We start from the raw sequence: 21342 nt of genomic DNA, 5'->3' as shown, positions 1-21342 counted from the left end.
GAAATGTAGTTCCAAGTTCCTTATACCATCACAATGTTAGTGTAAGAAATGAAACACGCGACATTGTATTTCGAAACTTAATTTTATTTGGTTGAACATTAAATGTAGTTTCAAGTTCCTTATATCATCGCAATGTTTGAGTAAGAAATGAAGCACATGTCATTGCATTTCAAAGCACAATTTTATTTGGTTGAAGCATGAGAAATGTAGTACCAAGTTCCTTATACCATCGCAATGTTAGTGTAAGAAATGAAGCACGCGTGGTTGTATTTTGAAGCACAATTATTTGGTTGAAGCAGACAATATTTTCTAGGAAACATATCGTGTCAAATGTAATACGAATGGATTTTTTGTGGCAATAAGCCATCAAAAACATAGTTTGAGAGTTACTGAAGCTTGAACAAAATATTAACAGATTACCATGTTTGTATAAACAACAAAGCAAATTAACACGTAAATGCTTCGAAGCATGCTACATATGATACCGAAGCACATATCTGAAACTAAACTGAAGGAAGCACATACATAGGTAGTATGACAATACACAGAATCTGAAGCATTGCCTCTTTGACAGTGAAGCACGTCACTCCCACTATTTAAAGCCAGAGACGTCGAGGAACCGGAAGCATCGATGGTAGGATGTATGAGAGATGATGCCTACCTGAACATCGATTAGGAGTACCATGGATGCAACGTCGCCGGAGAAGAGGCCAACATGGCGGCAAGATGATTGTGTTGTATCCTATCACGTTTAATGTCCCCGCTGCCTGTTGATGTCTTATCGAGTAACGGTAGCTACCGTGCACCGGTGGTATTTGGAAGAAGCGTCAATTTCTTGCAATCTCAAGATAACACAATAGTATAGAAAAACGAAAGCATGTTTAGAATGTCTAGTGAAGATGCAAGCCAATGACGCATATGAAGCATGGATATTTGGAGTCATATGCATACTGAACTAGGCTTGTAAATTGTGTAAGAACAAATTATTGAAATTGATAATTACCAATGCTTTCCACCCATACGTGAGTGCACAACACATGAAATAAACCAAGATATTGACATACACAAATCTCAGCAAATTTACAAATTATGCTTGGTATCAACACTCAAAGCAGGAATTAAAAAGCAAGATGAGTCGATTCAAAACCTAGGCATATAAGGATGGGATGGGGAAACCGGCGGTACTCTTCACTCATGTCGGCCTCATTCCCGACCGTGTCGGCACTACGACAAGGTGGACGCGAGGACACAACTGTAGATGGAGCTGGGGCCGATCCAGTGGAGATCAACACGCTGGTGCGAGAGATTACGATCTCGTTGTTGTTTAGGTCGCGGCTAGTCCCCGCACTCGCATGACGGACGACGCATCGGCGAGTTGGAGCAGATACCATAGAAAGCAGATCAGAAACTCAAATAATCGGGGCAACAAGGAAATGACGAGCTTAGCTATGAATAGAACGGGGAGAGGAGATGGGGACCTGAGTCATCTATTTCGGCTATTAATTTGGGATAGGGAGTGATTAGGGAACGGCGTCAGAAAATCTGGTTATTTTTTTTATCCCCCGAAAGGATTTTGAGCGTCTCTCAGCCGTGACATCAAAAAACTAGTCGACGGTGCTCGAGGGGTCTGGCAAATGCTTAGCATCATACGTACGTCTGGTAAGAAGTGTTTACCTTTTTTTAATAAGTAATAAGGTTGGGCATCGTCTAAGTTCTTAGTACGAGGGAGTACGTGTGAAGTTTGTGACGATGAACTCTGTTTAAGTCCGGCGAACTATCGTGACGCGAAGACGATTTTTCCAGTACCACGGTGTACCGGATCTGCTAGAGATGCTCTAGTGCCTTCCCCTGCCGCCCTTCCCGCTCCAAGCCATCGACGCGTTCTGCCGCTCCTCTCTTTCGCCGGGAAAGCTGGAAGGATCCATGGATCTGGGCTGAACCGTTGCAGCCGGCTTAGATCCGGCCGGATTCGGCCTGGGCGCAGCGCTTCAATGCGCTTGCGTCCAGGGCTGCCTCTCGCCTCAGCTTGCAGGCCAGCTTACTGCCTCGTCGAGCTGCAGGAGTAATCCTTGAATAGTTGCAGCCAAAAGGTAGCATACTGTACTAATACGAAAACCCAGACCAGTAATTTGATGTAAAGTTGACTTGATTAGAAAAAACATAGCAGGATCGTTCGGGGGAAAGTGGAGTGTAACAGTCGACTTGATCATACTGCCCCTCTCACTCTTTGTATGCAGTGGGAGCAATGAAAATGGGAAGGAAGGCTGGCGTAAACGAAGCCATCTGCTTAGCAAAATCAAGGTGAACTTTGTATATTGTTTTCATCCACACATCTTTGCCCTTTAAATTATTTGCAGGTGCGTTGTCATGTATTTGTGTGCTCCAAATTCTGCAGAAATATTTGGGCTGTGATTTTAAGAAAATAAATGAAGCTAGACTTAATAATAATTAACTGTCCAGGGTCTGCTAAGGTATAAAATAGCTAGTTATTGTCTCAAAACTCTGGATAAGTACTACGGGAATGCAAGTAAGTTTTATTAGAGAAAGAAAACTGGAGTCCGTTGTATTGAACCAAGGATATTTGACATGTGTATATGATAAAAGTAATGTTAGATTTTCTTGCCTTCCTGGTATTTTATACTGTATAAAATATGCAAAATAACTGCATTGCAGCATTGAACTGAAGGATGAAAAACTGATAATCTGATGTTGAAAAACATCTGCAGACAATGCAGTTAAGGTGTATTATTGGAATGCTCCCTTAAACACTAACCTTGACTTCCGCTCTTGCTCTCTAGTTTTTGGACTCCCTCCCATCTCAACACCGGTGACTGTGCATGTGCAGAGCACGTTCGAATAACATGAAAACAAATACATTTATGCTGTTTGAAGTGTACAACAACAACAACAACAACAAAGCCTTTAGTCCCAAACAAGTTGGGGTAGGCTAGAGGTGTTTCAAGTGTACTTATTGGAAAATTAAAAGTTTTCGTGCCTTCAGTATTGTTGATGTGGAGGGAACTATTGAAAAACATGTTGCGTGTTTTTAAGAAAGGTTAGTAAATATTGAATCAAACATATTAGAAGCGTGTTTTTAAGCTCACATATATCTATCAGTGTATAGTTTCATGTGAAATTAGAAAAACACATTGTTTGGAATTTTACGTCACATCTTAAAAGCAAAGACATGAGATCTTTTCATAAAATCAATATCGCTTAAAAGGACAAATTCTCTATGCACGTAAAAACAAGAATTCACATGTATATAATATAAATTAGAGAGTAACAAAACAAAAGAAGTATACTAAGAAGTCATAGGCGAAAGTGTTATTAGGGGAGGCTGTAAAATATGTCCACAATAATTGGATGAATAATTATGAAATGGGTTGACAGATCAAAAGTATACCAAGTTCGACTCATGCTTTTTATATTGGTATAAATAATAATTTCCCATTGTTATCTTGTGAAACTAGTGCTCAAGAACAAGGCACTGATGCTCCATCACGTAGAACTACATTTCGTAGTTATTTCTACAGCACAGCAAGCCCTTATCTTGTTCATCTCAGACATGACATCTCTCATGGACAGCCTGTCAGTTGGTCTTTTCCTGCAACATGCTAGGGCAAGTCTTGTGATAGAGTACATGTAACTATTAATATCTTGCCGTGTCTTCTCAACTGATAGCAGAAGGGGATCAATAATCTCCATCAGTTGTGCTGGATATGCCATCTTTGCATACTCGAGCAAGGTCAATCCATCCGTAAACATACCATGTGTAGGTGTCTTCCCTGTAAACATCTCAAGGAGCACAATACCGAAGCTATACACATCCCCACTCAGAGATATTTGACCACCTTCACCATACTCTGCAGTGCAGAAACACCATGAATAATATACCTAGCAAACAACCTGATTTTCTAGAACAATAATAAAATCAAATTTAGTTACCTGCAGCAACATATCCAATTGTTCCCACTACGGAACTCTTTGAATGGATCAATTGCTCCCCTTCTGGGTCTATGAGAATCTTTGCAAGGCCAAAGTCCCCAACATGAGCAACCATATCCTCTCCAAGAAGAATATTGCTGGGCTTCAAGTCGCAGTGAACTATTGTTGGCTGGCAGTTGTTGTGCAGATAGTCTAGAGCGGCGGCAACATCAGAAGCAATACTCAGTCTCTGCATTAATGTTAGAATTTTGACTGGATTTGATGAATATATGTCTGGATGTAACCACCTATCAAGACCCCCATAAGGCATGAAATCGAGAACAATGGCTTTGAAGTCTTTCTGGTTAAAGTCAGAGCATGAGCAGCAAGTTATAACCCCAATCAAGTTACGGTGGCGAATTTTGCCAAGTGCCTTACACTCTGCCTCAAAACTTTTCGTGGAACCAGCTTGTTCAAGGTCAAAAACCTTCACAGCCACAGTACTTACTGACCTCTTGAGCATCAACCTCCCCTTATAAACACATCCATATCGTCCAGTACCAACCAAATTGTCAGTTGTGAAGCCATTTGTTGCCTGGAACAAGTTGGAATACGAAACTCGAGGATGCATGTCACCCATCAAGGAAGGAGCTACCAAAGTTGCTCTTACAGATGGCATTCTTAATTTATTTTTCAGTGAGAAGAAAGCTAGTCCCATTATAAAGCACACAAAGATGATTATAGTACTCGGGATCACTGCATTTCGAATGACTCGGGGTATCCTTTGAACACCCCCAATTGTTTTGGATGGACATGAAGGCAAATGCAACTCTTGAATGCCACCACAAAGCTTACCATTCCCATAGAAAGTGAACCCAGTCAAATTGGTGAACACACCATGTGCTGGGACTTGCCCATCAAGAAGGTTGAAGGATATGTCGAGTCGGCGGAGTGATATCATGCTTTCCAAGGTCTCTGGGATCTGTGCAGATAAACTGTTCTGTCCAAGATACAGTTCTTTCAGTCCACTCATGAGTCCTAACTCTTGAGGGATTCCTCCTGTGAGCCTATTTTTGGTCAAATTCAGCAGTGCCAAGCCTCGCATTCTACTTACGGACACAGGAATCATACCGTTGAAGTAGTTATCATCCAAACGGAGCTCCATCAAGCTCTGGCAATTGCTGAGAGCGTCTGGCAGCAGCTCAGACAAGTTGTTCTCATGGATGTACAAGTATGTGAGCTCTGTAAGACCACCAACCTGGGATGGAAGGGAACTACTAAAATGATTCCTTGACAAGTCCAGAACGTATGACAAGGATGACAGGCTAAAGATCTCTCCGGGTAATGGACCTGAAAGCGCATTGTTCGAAAAGGTTGCGCTGACAAGCCGTTGTAGATTTCCTATGCTCATCGGAAGAGGTCCCTCCAACATATTGTTATCTACTGAAAGATGTTGCAACTGTGTTAAGTTCCCGAGCGAGGGCGGCATCATCCCGGAGAGCTGGTTATTCTCTAGTGTCAAGAACTGGAGCATGTTCAGTCTTCCTATGCTGTCCGGTATGGGGCCGGTTAACTGATTGCCAGATAGCCCTAGCTTGAATAGTTTGGGAAAACTGCCAATGCCAATTTGTATCTTTCCCGATATTCCATTGTTTCTGATGTCTAGGGCTTCAAGTTGCCCTGATAGGTTGGCGATAGAGCGCGGAAACCTGCCTCTAAACTTGTTGTTTTGCAGTGTGACCCAACGAAGGCTTGTGCAATTTGTCAGGGAAGTGATGAACCCCCAGTCTTGAACAGTGGTTGCCTCCAGCTGGTTTCCATTAAGCATCAGGTATTTTGGGCAGAGCCTTCCAATCTCTGGAGGCACGATTCCGGTGATGTTGTTACCAGAGAGGTCCATGGATTGGATTGTAGTTGCATTTGCAATTGAAGCTGGAATTCTTCCTGTGAATTGGTTCAGAGCAAGGATAAGGTATCTGATGTGTCGAAGGCCATTGCCCAAATTGGAGGGCAGTGTGCCATGCAGTTGGTTCATTTGAAGACCAACGAGGATGAGGGATGAAATGTTGAATAGCGTTGTTGGAATATTTCCTGAGAGGTGGTTTACTTGCAGTGCTAGAGCCTCAAGCTTACCAAGCCTGCCAAGGCTCTCAGGGATTGGACCACTCAGCTGGTTTTCATTGAGGTATAATCTCCGCAGAGATGAGAGGTTCCCAAGTGATGGTGGGATGATCCCAGTGAAGCTGTTCTTCCCTATTGAAATGGTCTCAATCCTTGACAGGTCACCAAGCCAATCAGGTATTTCTCGATTGAGGTTGTTCAGGTCAAGTTTGACACTTATAAGGCGAGTACAGTTCTGCAGGCCACGTGTGATTTCCCCTTGAAGTGAATTGTTTGATAGATATAGGTAAGTTAACCGTGGTAATTGTCCAATGGCCCAAGGCATTTCACCTTGGAGTGAATTATTTGACAAGTCAAGATATGACATTTGAATCAACTGGCCAATCGTCGGTGGGATTTCGCCGTGTAGCAGATTGTAGCTGAGGTCTAAACTTCTCAGGTACGTCAGGTTCCCGAGGGAAGGGGCGATGTACCCAAAAAGCCCAGCCGAGGAGAGATTCAGTGCCAATACCCTTCGCTTATGCTTGAGGCTGCACATGATACCACGCCACTTGCACAAGTCAGTGGTTGTGTTCCATGAGGCCAGTGCATCTGACTGGCGGTTTAGACCTGCCTTGAATACTAGCAAGGCATCGAGATCAGTCTCATTGCTGAAGGGAAGTGCATGAGAATATGAAGTCATTGCCAGTAGGAGCAGATGAGGCAAGAGAAGCAAATTTAGAGCAGGAAACATTTTGGAGCAGTTCCCTGGCATTTACAAACAACAAAACAGAATTAGTGTTGGAAGCTTCTCGTATGTTTAACACACAAGGATCAATAAATATGAAAATACTAGCCACCATCCTGGGATTATATCATCAAGTAGCAAAGTAACAATCCATTCAATACCATATATATATATGCACTGAGACGATTTCTGTGCAAGAAAGAAAGTCTGGCCTTGTGCAGCAAATAGATGATACCCCATGCGTTGCTGGGAATTGGTTACAATATATTTCAATGAGATTTGGTTTTATGGGAGACGAATATTTGAATTAATAATATGAGAATCAAAATTGAAAACACATATGATTTATTATATTTGATTATAGTATAGTTGTAAATATTTATTGAATATAAGTAGCATAACCCATGCATGGTTGCATGTTGTGGTGGACTTTTTTCCATGCATGGTAGCATGTTGAGATGGGGCTTTTCCTATACACGGTTGCATGTTGAGGTGGCATGCTTGTATGTTGAGGGAAATATGTTGGTGGGGATAACCTATTTAATTATATAGGATTAGTTCCAATAGTTTTGTTAGTTCTTTCTGAAGCCTGGTAAATTGTTGATGTGTATTCTATCTGTAAAATAGTCTTGTCCAGCAAATGCAGTCTCTCTAACTTCTTTATTTCTCTATGCTATTGCTACTTAATTCAGTTTTATCCTGTGTGGATTTACAAAGAGGAGAGGGTTGTCATCCTTCGCGTTTGTTTACCGATAATGAAGCACAACCGATATATCTAAATTTTAGGTGAGCAAGTGAAGCGTGCATAATTCATTTCATTATAAATTACCCAATGTTACGTATAAAGTGCATTTGGAAGGCAACATGACATAGGCAATGTAGGTTTGCACGCTTTATAGTGATTTTGAAAATCCAAGCTTGCCTATGAAAGAAACGTGTTAGTGACTTAGTGTTGGTTCCCATTTTCAAACTACTAGTTTGGAAATAATCCAAACGTGTCAATAAAGTAGTGTTCATGCCCTCACGTGATAAGCTTGTAGTCTTGGTAATAGCAGTGCATTAGCCACCATAGCATGTCACCATACTCATCAGAAATAGGCACAGACCGGATCCATAGTCTATGTCACCGTACTCATCAGAAGTAGACACAGACTGGACTTTCATTCTACGTAACGTAGAACACTGTCACACACAGTAGACATTGTTTGACACCCAGACAACATTGACTGAATCTAATGAAACCTGGAATTTTAAAATTTATTGTTTCAGGATTATTCTGATTCTTATTTATCCGGAACATGCATGCGTGGTCCAGTTGGTCCATCCTTGACGCTGGCAGGTGGACTCAGGAATAACCGGACATGTCAGTGGGTGATAACCAAAGTTGGTGATAACCATCACCCTTTGGATAGTTGAAAATGTGCTTCACTGAGTAAGATTGGCCACAGGCAAACCATGTCTGGTCTTGAGCTTTTTGGGGGCAGAAAGTTCATTATAGTTGTCTCTTTTGCTCGGTTTGCACGCATCCCTTCTAATCCACACAATATTTCGATAAGATCACTGAAAGACAAGTCATTTAGAACTTGTTGATGCACCCATATAGCAAAGGTTAAGCATACAATTATTCTTGCTGTCGAGAAAGGTGTTATATTAGTAAGTACAATTGATAATGACCTTTAAGAAAGTCAAAATGATGACATGCCAAGCAGTGGAAACATAGACTTATTGCTCCCGTTCTAAGAAGCGTTTATGTTATCCACCCTCAAGTTAGTAATAATGTGACATTAACAGTACAAAAAATTGTTCTCTTTTTCAACTAATTTAACCTCTCGATAAGAGGGTCAGTTGGAATTTCCGGTTCACATACCTCCTAGATAAAAATATCTATGTCAAGTTGCTTGGCATAATTATCATAAACGCTAAATGAAACAAATAGTTATAAAAGATAATATACCACATATGAATCATAGACCGGACGAGAGCCGACGGGGACGGATATCAAAACTATGACACTATATATTAACAAACAATATTACAAATAAGAAAATTATACAAGTAACTATCTAAATCATACAAGTAAGAGTTTTTTTAAAGATAAGAACAAGAGGCTCATCACGGTGGTGCCGGCGACGAGATCGGCGCGGGTGATCAACAACGGTGAGGACGGGTCTTGTGACCAACTTGGCCCACGTACATAGTCACACTAGCGACATCTAAAGTTGATACAATATCAGAAATTAGATATGAAAAAAGTCAACGTACATTTGATATTATATTATCTATATCTATACCTACTAATAAAGGGATTACTGCTTCTGATGTCATGCATTTTTACAGAAAACCCCTTGATGTTTCGAATAATCAAACTGCAGTCCAACTTTAAGTGGCAGAATGATTTTTTTTATTTCTACAGAAACCCCCTACAATCTCTGGTAATTAACTCGTAGTTCATTTTTAAGTGATAAAAAAGTGTATTTTTGTGTTTTTACATAAAACACCATGTCTTTTATGGTAATTAACCCGCTACCCACTTTTAAGTGACGGAACTTAAAAGAAAACCCCTTGAAATTTTGGTTAATCGACCTTATGTCCAACTAGAACAAATGCTTTTTTGAAATATCCATATCTTTTGCAAATGAACAAATGCTTTATGGTAATATCCCCCATCCTGGGATGTCCATTGAGCTACTTGTAATCTGTTGTAACCGTCTCCTCTGAGACTGACTTTCCCTCTTTTCAATACAAAGAAACGCACATCTCTGCGTTTTCTCGAAAAAAAAATATCCATATCTTTTGAACATCAACTCCAATTTTAACATGTTATCTTTACCTATCTTTACCTATTAATAAAGCAATTAGTGCTTCTGTCGTCCATCATTAACATTACCCATAAAGTTCATGAAAATTACCCACAATTGCCACTTATAAGTCACAGAAAACGTTTTAAACAGGAAAATCTCTGGACTGGGCCGGCCCATGTAGGCACCTCCTATATTACGCTCTGGGCATTGGAAAAAGATGCAGCACACCTATTTGGGCCGGCCCATGCATGGCCACCTGTTCTTTTAGTTTCGTTTTTTTATTTTACTTTTCAGTTCTTTTTTTCTACTTTAAATAATTTAGAATTTCAAATAACTTTTCTTAAATTTTAAAAACTGAGAATTTTGAAATAAAATATTTTTTTTTTGAAAATTCAAAAACTACTCAGGAGTTTTGAAAAATGTTTGCATATACAAAAAAATGTTTAAATTTTTAGAAAATGTCTATAAAATGAAAAAAGTCAATAATTTTAAACAAGAGTCCGTGTAAAAATCTTAAAAACAGTTTGTGCCTCTGTTTTTAGTCTCATTTTCTGTTTCATCTTTTAAAATTTAAATAATATCGACTTTTGAAAAACTTTTGCAACTTATAAAACTGAGAATTTTGAAATTGAATTTTAAAGAAAACATAAAATGTTTGTGAATTCAAAAAATGCTCGGGATATTTGTAAAAGTATTCCCATATTCAGAACAATGTTGGTGAAAACAATAAAAGTCCATGATTTTGAGAAAAAAGTTTGTGTATTATTTTTTGAGTGCAGTTGAAAAAAATGTTTGCTAATTCAAAAAATGTTCATGCATTTCAAGAAATGTCCTAAAATTTGAAGGACGTAATATGATCAGCATCCTTGAAGATTATAGTTATTTTTCTCCCGTTGCAACGCACGGGCCCTTTTGCTAGTACTAATAAAGCAAATAGTGCTTCTTCCGTACGTCATCCAAATTGCCCTTAAAGTTGACTAAAATTACCCACCAATGCCACCTATAAGTCATAAAAAACGTTTCAAACAGGAAAATATCCGGACTGGGCCGGCCCATGTAGGCACCTCCTATATTACGCCTTGGTCGTTGAAAAAAGATGCAACACACCTATTTGGGCCGGCCCATGCGTGGGCACCTGTTTTTTTAGTTTAGTTTTTTTATTTTCCTTTTCAGTTCCATTTTGTTTTTCTACTTTAAATAATTTAGAACTTCCAACAACTTTTCTCAATTTTAAGAAACTGAGAATTTCGAAATAAAATATTTAAAAAACATATTTTTTTTGAGAATTCAAAAACTACTCAGGAGTTTTGAAAAATGTTTGCATATAAAAAAATGTTTAAACTTTGAGAAAATGTCCATAAAATAAAAAAAAAGTCAACGATTTTAAACAAAAGTCCGTGTAAAAATCTTTAAAACAGTTCATGCCTCTGTTTTTAGTCTCATTTTTTATTTTCATTTTTAGGTTCCATCTTTTAGTTTAAATAATTTAGAACTTTGAAAAACTTTTGCAATTTATAAACTGGGAATTTTGAAATAAAAGTTTGAAGAAAATATAAAATGTTTGTGAATTCAAAAAATGCTCATGATTTTTGTAAAAATATTCACATATTCAGAAAAATGTTCATAATTTTGAGAACAATGTTGGTGAAAACAATAAAAGTCCAGGATTTTGAAAAAAAGTTTGTGTGTTATTTTTTTAGTGCAATTGAAAAAAATGTTTGCTAATTCAAAAAATGTTCATGCATTTCAAGAAATGTCCTAAAATTTTAAAGACATAATATAATCAGCACCATTGAAGATTATAATTGTTTTTCTCTCGTTGCAACGCACGGGTCCTTTTGCTAGTATATGAAATTCAATTAAAAAATGTGTAGAGTCCGAATATGATGTTATTTTACCTCTTAAGCATTTTTAAAATGCTATTTATAGTGCAAACTTAATCAATAGCGCATGATCTGTCTTTCTTTCGTAACAGTGCCGATCTGGATTGCAAATGAACAACTCGACAAACAAAATTCGAGACAAACCATTGGCAACCACGCATGCACGCCTTGGCAAAACCTAGCAAGGGAAAAAAATCTCATCTTATGCCGATAGAGAGACGCCTTAGGATTGACCACGTTCAAACACAGTGTGGTTCTGTAAGCACTAAGATCGATGGAGGACAAATGGCAACACGGATGGGATGTCATGTTGAAATAAAGAATGTGAACCTATTGGGGTCTTGACTCATAATTATTGTGTTAGGGGCATATAGTATCTTTTTCTCCCGTTGCAGTGCACGGACTCTTTTGCTAGTAGAATACATATTATACAAGCATGCCGGTAGTTGACCCATGTGGGTCTTCGAACACAGCAGTCGTCAACTTAAGAGTATGGTTAAATAGCAAAACCGTTATGTTATAATGCAACATGAATGGAGCCATTATGATATGGAGATAGCATTATAACTCTTAACAACAAATATCTACCGGCCAACACATAGAACTTGTTTGTTCATGTCTGTTTTGTGTGTTGGCCATTTGATATTTGTTGCCAAGAGTTATAATCTTTTTTTCCATATATCGATGCCACTTTTCATGTTGCATTGTAATATTCTGTTTGTTTTCCTATTTAACCATACTCTTAAGTATGACGTTAGCAGTTATGGAGGATGTGTTTAAAACCAACATCGCTAAACCAAGGGTATGCTTATATAATATATATTCTACTCCCTCAGTTCCTAAATATAAGACCTTTTAGAGATTTCAGTACGGACTACATACGGAGCAAAATGAATGAATCTATACTCTAAAGTATGTCTATATACATCCGTATGTAGTCCGTAGTGAAATCTCTAAAAGATCATATATTTAGGAATAGAGGGAGTATAACATAATTTCGAAAGCACATTAACTTATCTCTTATCTAGTTTCAGATATTGTATCAACCATAGAAATCGGCAAATTGCAGGTGTGATTATATACATGGGCCCAGTTGGTCACTGAGATATTTTTTGCTCTTGACATGAGGGAAGTAGGAGAGTCACAGATGTTGGCATGCAAACTGTGTTCCTCCGCATTTTGGAAGAATTGGCCGAACGCCATACGGAAGAACTTCTTCCTGGTGAAGCAAACGTTAGCTTCATCATGGCAACATATATGGAGGTTGGTCAAGACTCTAGTGAGTCCCTTCTTAAAAGGTGTTGTACCATGTTAATGTCACATTATTACTAATTTGAGGGTTGATAACAGAAACTCTCCTTAGCACTGGGCAAGAACTATATGCTTCATTGCTCGGCATGTCATCATTTCGACTTTCTTAAAAGGTCACAGTAAGTTGTACTTATTGATGTTACTCTTTTCACGACAGCTGGACTAATTGTATGCTTAAACTTTGCTACAGGTGTGCATCAACAAATTCTACAAATGACTTGTGCTTCCGTGATCTTATCAAGAATGTTGTGTTTATTTGGAGGGATGTGCGCAAACCGAGCAATGGGGCTAACTCTATTTAGTTTTCTGCCCCCAAGAAGCTCAAGACTGAATATGGTTTTGGGTGCGGCCAATCTTCCTTGGCGAAGCACATTTTCAACTATTTAAGGGGTGGTGATGGTTATCATGCACCTCCCATGTCCAACTATTCCAAGCATACACCTGCCAGCGTCAACGGGATGGACTAACTGGAACAGGCAGGCAGGCCCCGAATAAATAAAAAATCAAGTGGTTTAGAACATTGCTGTTGAAGCAATACACTTTCAAATTTTAGGTTTTATTTGATTCAGTCAATGTTCTGTGTGTCAAATAATGTTTGTTGTGTGTAATTGTATGCCATCCTACATAGAGAAAAAATCAGCCTGTGTCTAACGAGTACGGAAATAGATCCTATGGTGCTAATGCACTGCTTGATATTAACAAGGACACAAATTTGGTTAAAATATGTCATGTACGTTTGTTTATTTTTGATAGCTTATTGTTGATACTATCAATAAATTATACTGCACGGTGAGAAGGCATGAGCTATCCTTTTTGTTCATGTTCATGAAGGTGTGCACACAATCGGTAAAAAAGGTGTCTTATGTGCAAGACATGTGTCAGTTCAACCAACAATTGATGGCTATCACAGTAGGAATTTTGTGTTGCACATATTTTATAGGAAGTAAATTGTGTGTGTGTGTGTGTGTGTATTGGATTTCCCACAATCATTAAACCATTTCTGTGCTAAAAAACGGCTGGTCTTCTTCAATAATTAGTTTCAGTAACTGTGTTTGTTCTTTCTGAAGCCTGGTAAATTATTGTTCTATATTACATACATCTGTACAATGATCTTGTCCTCCAAATGCAGTATGGATATAATAAGCAAGTGAAGAGAAAATACCAACAATTGTGCAACTCCTACTCGTACACATTGCAGAATTTTCATTCTATTGCTTTCGTTATCTGATCATATCATCACCCCTTATTTTGCAACAACTATTCAGCCTAGACTCCTGATCATGACAAACAATTTGTAATCCGAATATACACGTGGTGCGCTCCCCTGATTTGTGTACACCTTTTTTCCTATTAACTAGCTCGTCTTCTTTTACCTTGCTCCAGTATACTCGGTAAATTTTATAGTTGTGGAGGATAACTTGCACCATCTCTGTTGTTCAATAGGTTACCAGAGTGGATTGCATGATTTGGGCAAAAAATGGCGTGGCGGAAGAAGTAACAGAAAGAGGGACATGGGATGAAAAGATTGGCAATTCTGAAGAACAAGGTAGCCTGGAGAAAGCGAATGTTAAAAGTACCTGAAAACTCCTGAAGTTCTCCTGACCAAAGCCTTGCTTTCGTTATTGTTGCTGCTGCTGCCTTTGCTCTGGTCGCTTTTATGCTGCCTCCAGGTACGAGACGAAGCACAGGTCAAGCTGACCCGGTAAGCTTTTCCCACCGGAAGCCATGACTTTTGAGCTTGGGCACTGCCCGCCCTATAGTCAAGTCAAGGACGGAGATTGCCCAGTTATTTTTCTTACTAGTCCTATTGCTAGTCCTATGCCGAGACAACGGATTCAGGTTGAAAGAGAAGGAAAATGCCGGCACCTGACTATGACAACTGGGCCAGTAATTCTGTAATTGACACATTCGGAGGCAATTTCGGATGTGTGGAATTCAAGAAGACTGTAGGTGCCGTTCCATGGAGGTTCATGGTGGTTTTGAGGGCCACTTTTCGCATGTGTTGTCACTTTCTCTGTTTCTGCCTGGCGACGCAAACCGGCTCTCGCATCATAGTTCGTACAGGTTTCATCAAGTCACAATTTATACCGGTCCACATCATTGTTCTCTGTTGCCGCGCGCATCAAATTCTTCGTATGAAATTTCAGCCTGAGTACAGTCCTGTTCCAAGCTTTTTTTTAGTTGGATTCTGACATATTCAGTTGTAGTTTTACTAGCAAAATGGCCTGTGCGTTGTCACGGAAGAAAAAAAAACATAATCTTCAATGATGATGACCACATTATGTTCACATATCATCGCTTGATTTAGAAATTTTGTGCACAAATGTAAGAAAATGTTTCTTCTTTTAAATTTATTCACAAGTTGAAGCAATCTTTACATTTTCAAAAAATATATATCATGGTTGTCAAAAATCTTGGTAACTCAAAGATTCATTCTAAATTTCAACATTTTTTCTTAGAAAACATACAATAATAATTCGATACATCCAACAGTTAATTCTTCAAAATTCACACATGTATATTGTCACAAAGACTTAGAAGCATTAATGTTTAACTACATACATTAGATCTTTCGTGAACAATTTTACAAATATGAAAATAATTTTAAAATTGAGAACAGTTTCTACAATTTACAAACATTTAGTAAAATCGTGAATATTTTTTATATTTTGAACGGGTTTAAATATTTTCTTTCGAATTGGCGACCAATTCAAGAAAAAACGAACATAATTTTTTATGTTTGAGGATTTTATTTTAAATTCACAAACATTTTTTGAAACGCATGAAGTTTTTCTGAATAAACAAACATTTTTATAAATCAGTAATATATTTATTAAATTCATGGACATTGTTTTGGAATTTGCAAAAAAAATATAAAAATCTGGCGCTTTTTTTGAACCCTATTTTTAATTCAAAATAAAAATTCGTCAGCATTTTAATTCAAAATTCCTATTTTTTAATATGCAAAAGTTTTTGTAATTTTAAATTATTTAAATTATAAATAAACAAAAATGGAACTGAAAATTTTAAATAAAAAAAAGAAACTATCAAAACAGGCATTAGCTATTTTTAAAATTTTAGGACATTTTTTAAATGCATTAACATATTTTGAATTAGAAATCATTTTGTTAAATGCCTTTAATAATTTTTAATACATGGAATTGTATTTGAGATCATGGACTTTTCTTATTGTACAAACATTTTTCTAAAATTGCAAACATTTTATTGTATATGCAAGCATTTTTCACAAAACTCCGAGCAGTTTTTGAAGTCACAAACATTTTAATTTTTTTAATATGTTGATTTATAATTTTCAGTTTATTAAAATATTAAAGATTATTTGAAGTTCTAAATTATTTAAAATAAAAAAATAAAACGGAACTGAAAATAAATAAATAAAGGGAACTAAAAGCAGGCGCCTGTGCATGGGCCGGCCCATATGGTGTGCTGTAAATTCTCCCAGCATGCAGAGCGTAATATAGGAGGTTTTTACATGGGCCGGCCCAGTCCAAGATTTTTCGTTTTGTGAAACGTTTTTAATTACTTACCGATGGCATGGTGGGTAATTTATGCAAACTTTAGGGGTAATTTTCAAGACGGACGAACAGAAACCGTATTTGCTTTATTATTAGGGAGAGATTAGGAAGAGACATAAGATTTAGCCCTTTATAAGGGCAGCAATTTGGCAAAAGTAATAATCTCCCACAATTTTGAAGCGCCATTAGAACATGAGGGGAACACATATGCTTATTTTTTTTCATTGAGTCATTGTTCTCATCAATGATAAAAGAATGAAAGAATTATCTAATGTAAAACAGTAATAGATGTCAACTAAACAATGTGTATGCATATCATCCGGACTACACTAACAACATCTGCATCTACGCAGGCAGTATGTTACTTTATTTTTCCTACTATCACACACATCTGCATGCATTTCAGTATTTCCAGTTGATTGGGGGCGCTTCAGGTAGCTGCAACTGCAAGTGTGCTCATTTCACCTCTCATGTGCAACTACACCATGCTGCAGAGGTGACCGGAATTCTCCTCTCGGCGTGGACGTCTCATTCTCACACCCCCTTGTCACAATGGAGTTGAAGCTTCGCCTCAGTGGTGAGGCAAACCGAGTACACACAGACTCGGTGGCGCACCTTGGTGACAGGTTTATTTGCTCAAGTGCGTGCGCTTGGAGCTCCGAAGGGTAGTCGCGCACGCACCCGATCTGAGGGCCTGCCCCGGTTGACCACTTGAAAGACAATTGCTTTCCAAGCTGGTATGATTTCATGTCCTTCTTGGAGTTAATCCTCTGAAGGATCTTCTCGCGCGGCACCGGTGCCTGCTCACCCCTTTTGTAGGTCATTTTCAGACATGTGGCTGCTAGTGGAGGCTTCAGTAGCTTTGGCATCTTCTGATGAACCCGGTGTTGCCACCGCTGGTTCCTCGCGTTTTTCGCTCTCTGTAGATGTTGTTTGAACAAGTTGTGCTTTCTGAAGAGGGCCAGTTTCTTCAGGTGCAACAGGGTCATCTTCATATTTGTCGTTCTCCGAGGCGATCCTTTTGAGGCTACCCCAAAATTCCTCATCCTCCTCTGCTGGGCTCATCTGCAGCAATTTGAAACATGTAGTAAGACCACAGTGCTACAATGTATCGACACGGAGGAGATGTGTATTTTTTGTCTGAATCATATTATAGGATGCTCACCTTAACATCAGTGAGATCAACCAAGTTGTCCTTCAGGAAGCTTTTAAACTCCTGGAAATTCTCCTCTGTGGGGCGGTAGTGAGCACCGTGAGGCCAAATAGCCCGCCAACAATAAAGTTCAGAAGACGGTGTCAGCATGTTAGTTGATAAAACTGGATGTAAAAGCTGTTTGCAGATAAGAAAATCGCATACATACCTTGAGTGTCCCATTTTCAGCAACCAGTCTCCCAGCAGCAGAAGTAGCTCCCTCAGCAAGAAAGCTAGAATGCTGGAATTTACCTTTCTTCTTCTGCAATTCATAATGGCAAGATTCATTCATATTACACACCGAACTGACATTTCTACAGTTGATTATATTTACCTGACCAACATAACTGCATATTTACCTGACCAACATAGAGGCTCTTAGATGTGCTAAGAACAAAGATCCACTTTGCGTCTTTCGGGCCGAAGGACGTGTCGATTATTTGCCGGCTTTTCCTGTACATGAACTTGCTGTCCTCAATTACGACTTCATAGTCCTCTCTTTCCTTCTACACAGTTTAAATACACTCTCCCTGTTAGCCACCACATATGCGTTGCAATAACCTCTGATCAGTTGAGTCCTCCACTCAATGATTGTGAACACTACCTACCAGACCGAGGTACTTGATGCACTGGCTCATAAGCTTGGACCGGGAGCACTTGCCTTCAAGATTGATCTCTTTGCCTTCTCCAACATCAAGCCTGGATTTTTAGCGATCATAAGTGCACATTCCATTTGTTGGCTGAAAAATTCAGAGATGTGTTCAATGAGCCAACTCACCAGTAGTAGAACGGCTGTTTGCTTTCACTATGGAGCCAGCAATCATAGTAGTAGTGCAGGTTGTGGCCGTAGCGGTGGCGCAGGTCAATCTCCAATGACAATTTGAATACCAACCAACATCAGCTCATTGCGTGGTAAATAAAACATAACTACTTATGGCAGTAAGAACATGAACAAATCGTAGCATATGAGAAAAGAAATGAGGAGACACTCACCGCCTCGAGCCAATGCTGCGATGCGAGTTTCTGCGCCTTGTCATCCTTGGACAGCCCCTTTCCAACCTGAAGGAAAACATGCCCAAATTTGACAAAATATTTGTTTCAGATGTTTGCCGGTTTCAGATAAAGGCAACTGACCAGATGTGTTTGAGATACGAGATTTGTTGTGTTGTACCTTGACAGCTCGGGATCTGGCCCTTGACCACTTGGACACGGCCGTCTCCTGCTTCTCGATGTCGAAGAAGGAGACGGGGGTCCGGTTGAGGAGCGCGAAGTCCAGCAGCTTCCACCAGCTTTGCTCCACCAGCACGGCGCAGTCGGCGAGCTGCCGCTGCGTGCGGAAGCTCTTGTACACCTTCTGCAGCCTCAGCGTCGCCGCCTCGTGCCGCGGGCTCTCCCCATCGGCGTCCCTCAGCCTGGCAAGCGCCCTCGGCATAAGCGGCAGAGGCGCCTCAGCCTCGGCGGCGGCGGCGGCAATGTCGCCGGTCCTGATGGAGATCTCGGTCTCCAGCTGGAGGGAGCCGGAGCTGTGGTCAAGCTGCTGCTCCCGCCACACCCGCTGCCAGATCCATCCACGCCAAGCCCGGATCGGGAGGGGAGGGGGAGCTCGAGCCGCCGCATCGCCCCAACCGCTCGAGCCGTCGCGTTGACCCTATCCAGATTCAGGTGAAAAAGGATCGCATGTTGAGTAGGAAAAACTACAGGGGGTTTTGTGTAAGAAGGAAACATTTTCTCAAAGTATCCACTTAAAACAGGACCGCGGGTTAATTACCCAAAACGACAGGGATGTTTTCGCAAAAATGCCACGACGGACGACCAGAAACCCTATTTGCTTTATTATTATTAGGGAGAGATTTAAAGAAAAAAATACAGAACCTCCTTGTTACGCCATTATACGACATTAATTGTAATAAATATGTATAATAATGTTAAATGTTTCTTTTAAAATATCGGGTAGAATTATCATCGACGGACCACACGGAGCCATTGCAATATAGTATACACTTGTATTAGATGGCTCGGCGCTGAAACAATGCACGCCTTCTGCTGAGCAAAACTGCCAAACTGAAGAATCAGGGCACGGGGTTTCTCCTGCTACAACCGAGGATGATGTAGCTGTGATGGCTACAACATGTACTGAAAGTGAAGTGGGCGTCGGCAAGGTGAGTTCTGAATTTATTTGTTGTGCACATGGGTTTAATATCAATATTAGCAACATAGAGTTTGTACGGAGGATCTTAAATATTGTGTTTGAAGCAGGAGGAGGAGGTAAGGTGCAGGAAGAATCTGCAACCGTCGAACATACCTAATCCAGGGCACGACTCACTTGACCCTGCAGATCTAACTTGACCGGCTTGAGCGAGAGAGCCGTCTGTCGCCCCGCATGCTCGTTGAGCCCCTCGATCCAGATTGATTTGGAGGAGACCTGATGCGTTGACCCATCCTCCTGCAGTGCCCGAGGGCAACATCGGCTACCTGCCTAGCTGCCGCTGCGCCTGAGGGCAACGCCGGCTCCATGCCATGGCCGTCACGCCTGGCCCTCTCCTCCACCTCCAGCCTCCTCTCGCGCCCGAGAGGATCTCTCACGCCTCGCCCTCTCCTCCACCTCCAGCCTCCTTTCGCGCCCGAGTGGATCTCCCGAGCTAGTCCCGTCCGCCTCCGGCCGCCACCGGCAAGCAGAGCCGCCGTCCGTGCGCTCCGGCCAGCTCAGACCACCGCGTCCTCGGCTTGGCCACATCAGCCGCCCTCTTTACTTTCCCGTCGGTCTTTGCTTCCTGCATGAGCCCCCGCCGTCCGTGAGCTCCGGCCAGCTCCTCGTCCCGCCCGAGACCGCCTCGAGTCTTCCAACCGAGGCCTCCGCTGAGACCAGCCTAACATGGGTCTCCTGCCCGCGCCGACGCGTACCCGGAGACGCGGGGTGGTGAGCCAGTCTAATAAGATCATAATTTCTAATGAATGCGATGGTTTTTACGTAAAAAACGAAACGTTTTCACTTAAACAGGGACCGCGGGTTCAATTACCAGAAAGAACATGGATCTTTTTGTAAAACTGCCGCGACGGATTTTCCGACAGAAACAATAGCCTCTTTATTATTAGGTAAAGATGGACACTAGACACTTTTTTAAGAGAAAAGTCATATAGCCCGACTTTAAATTAATAAAGCCATCAACCGGCTAGGATACAAGGTGCAGATTATTACAACGGCTGAGCATGGAAACAACCCAAAAAGAAAATTACACACACAGATCACCTAAGGCGAAGGTACAGAAGCCGGCCAAAGAGCAAAATTGCCAACACAAGAGAAAGACAACCATGCTGCTGAGAGCACCACGCCGAGCAAATTGCCAACACAAGAGAAAGACAACCATGCTACTGAGAGCACCACGCCGAGCCGATTGGAACAAGGTAGTCCACGGATCACAACCGAACAGTGGAGAGGAGGATGAAGCCTTGTAGGATGAAACACTGTTCAGAGGATGAAGCCTTGCAGGATGAAATCATTAGCTGTGCCACAACCCAGTCGTGCCTTTGCCGGAGGGGAGACCACTATCTCCCCTGCCTTCAGCGTAGGGATGCCGCTCAGCGGACGGCAAGCACGAACGTAGCAGGGCAGCCGCCGCTGAAGGATAACAAGACTCACCCCGCCTCTTCGCGTGGCATCAGAGGACAAACTGCACCGCAGCCGCCACCAACCCACTCATTGCAGCACCCCAACCCCAACCCTACCCCAACCCGATGCCTCCAAGAAGGATCACGACGCCGGTGCGCCGCCATCGGCCGGCCAAAGGCCTAGGTTTTCACCCGGGGACTAAAATGGGGGAGGAGGGGGTAGGAATAGGAAGCTCAA

The 21342-nt window shown here is 40.8% G+C and overlaps 1 protein-coding gene, 1 long non-coding RNA gene and 1 pseudogene across 3 annotated transcripts; 1 reads left to right on the top strand and 2 right to left on the bottom strand.

Moving 5' to 3' along the window:
* The first annotated feature begins 1649 nt into the window (after positions 1-1649).
* Positions 1650-13492, top strand: LOC123433017. 2 transcript variants are annotated; one of them, XR_006624586.1, is made up of 5 exons: positions 1650-2090; positions 2238-2301; positions 12529-12722; positions 12810-12883; positions 12961-13492. It is a non-coding gene; the product is annotated as an uncharacterized LOC123433017 (long non-coding RNA). The 2 variants fall into 2 exon arrangements; XR_006624581.1 differs by having other exon boundaries at positions 1653-2090; positions 12593-12722.
* LOC123433001 (probable LRR receptor-like serine/threonine-protein kinase At3g47570) lies at positions 3421-14657 on the bottom strand. Its single transcript, XM_045115429.1, has 3 exons — positions 14348-14657; positions 3949-6795; positions 3421-3866 (listed from the first exon to the last, which is right to left on the bottom strand). The coding sequence occupies exons 2-3, from the start codon at positions 6779-6781 to the stop codon at positions 3502-3504; spliced, it is 3198 nt and encodes a 1065-aa protein (XP_044971364.1). The 5' UTR covers positions 6782-6795; positions 14348-14657; the 3' UTR covers positions 3421-3501.
* A 1992-nt stretch (positions 14658-16649) lies between these two features.
* On the bottom strand, positions 16650-19396 carry LOC123398828 (annotated as a pseudogene).
* Positions 19397-21342: the final 1946 nt, after the last annotated feature.

This window comes from Hordeum vulgare, chromosome 1H (assembly GCF_904849725.1).
Source record: "Hordeum vulgare subsp. vulgare chromosome 1H, MorexV3_pseudomolecules_assembly, whole genome shotgun sequence".
NCBI lineage: Eukaryota > Viridiplantae > Streptophyta > Magnoliopsida > Poales > Poaceae > Hordeum > Hordeum vulgare.
This window is presented reverse-complemented; position numbering and strand designations above follow the sequence as displayed.

What these genes read in the sequence shown, in the direction of transcription:
- LOC123433001 (XM_045115429.1), bottom strand. Translation starts at nt 6,781, where the DNA reads ATGTTTCCTGCTCTAAATTTGCTTCTCTTGCCTCATCTGCTCCTACTG. An exon ending in AATTGGATATGTTGCTGCAG is followed by an intron (nt 3,867 to 3,948) that starts GTAACTAAATTT and finishes TCTGCACTGCAG; the next exon opens with AGTATGGTGAAGGTGGTCAA.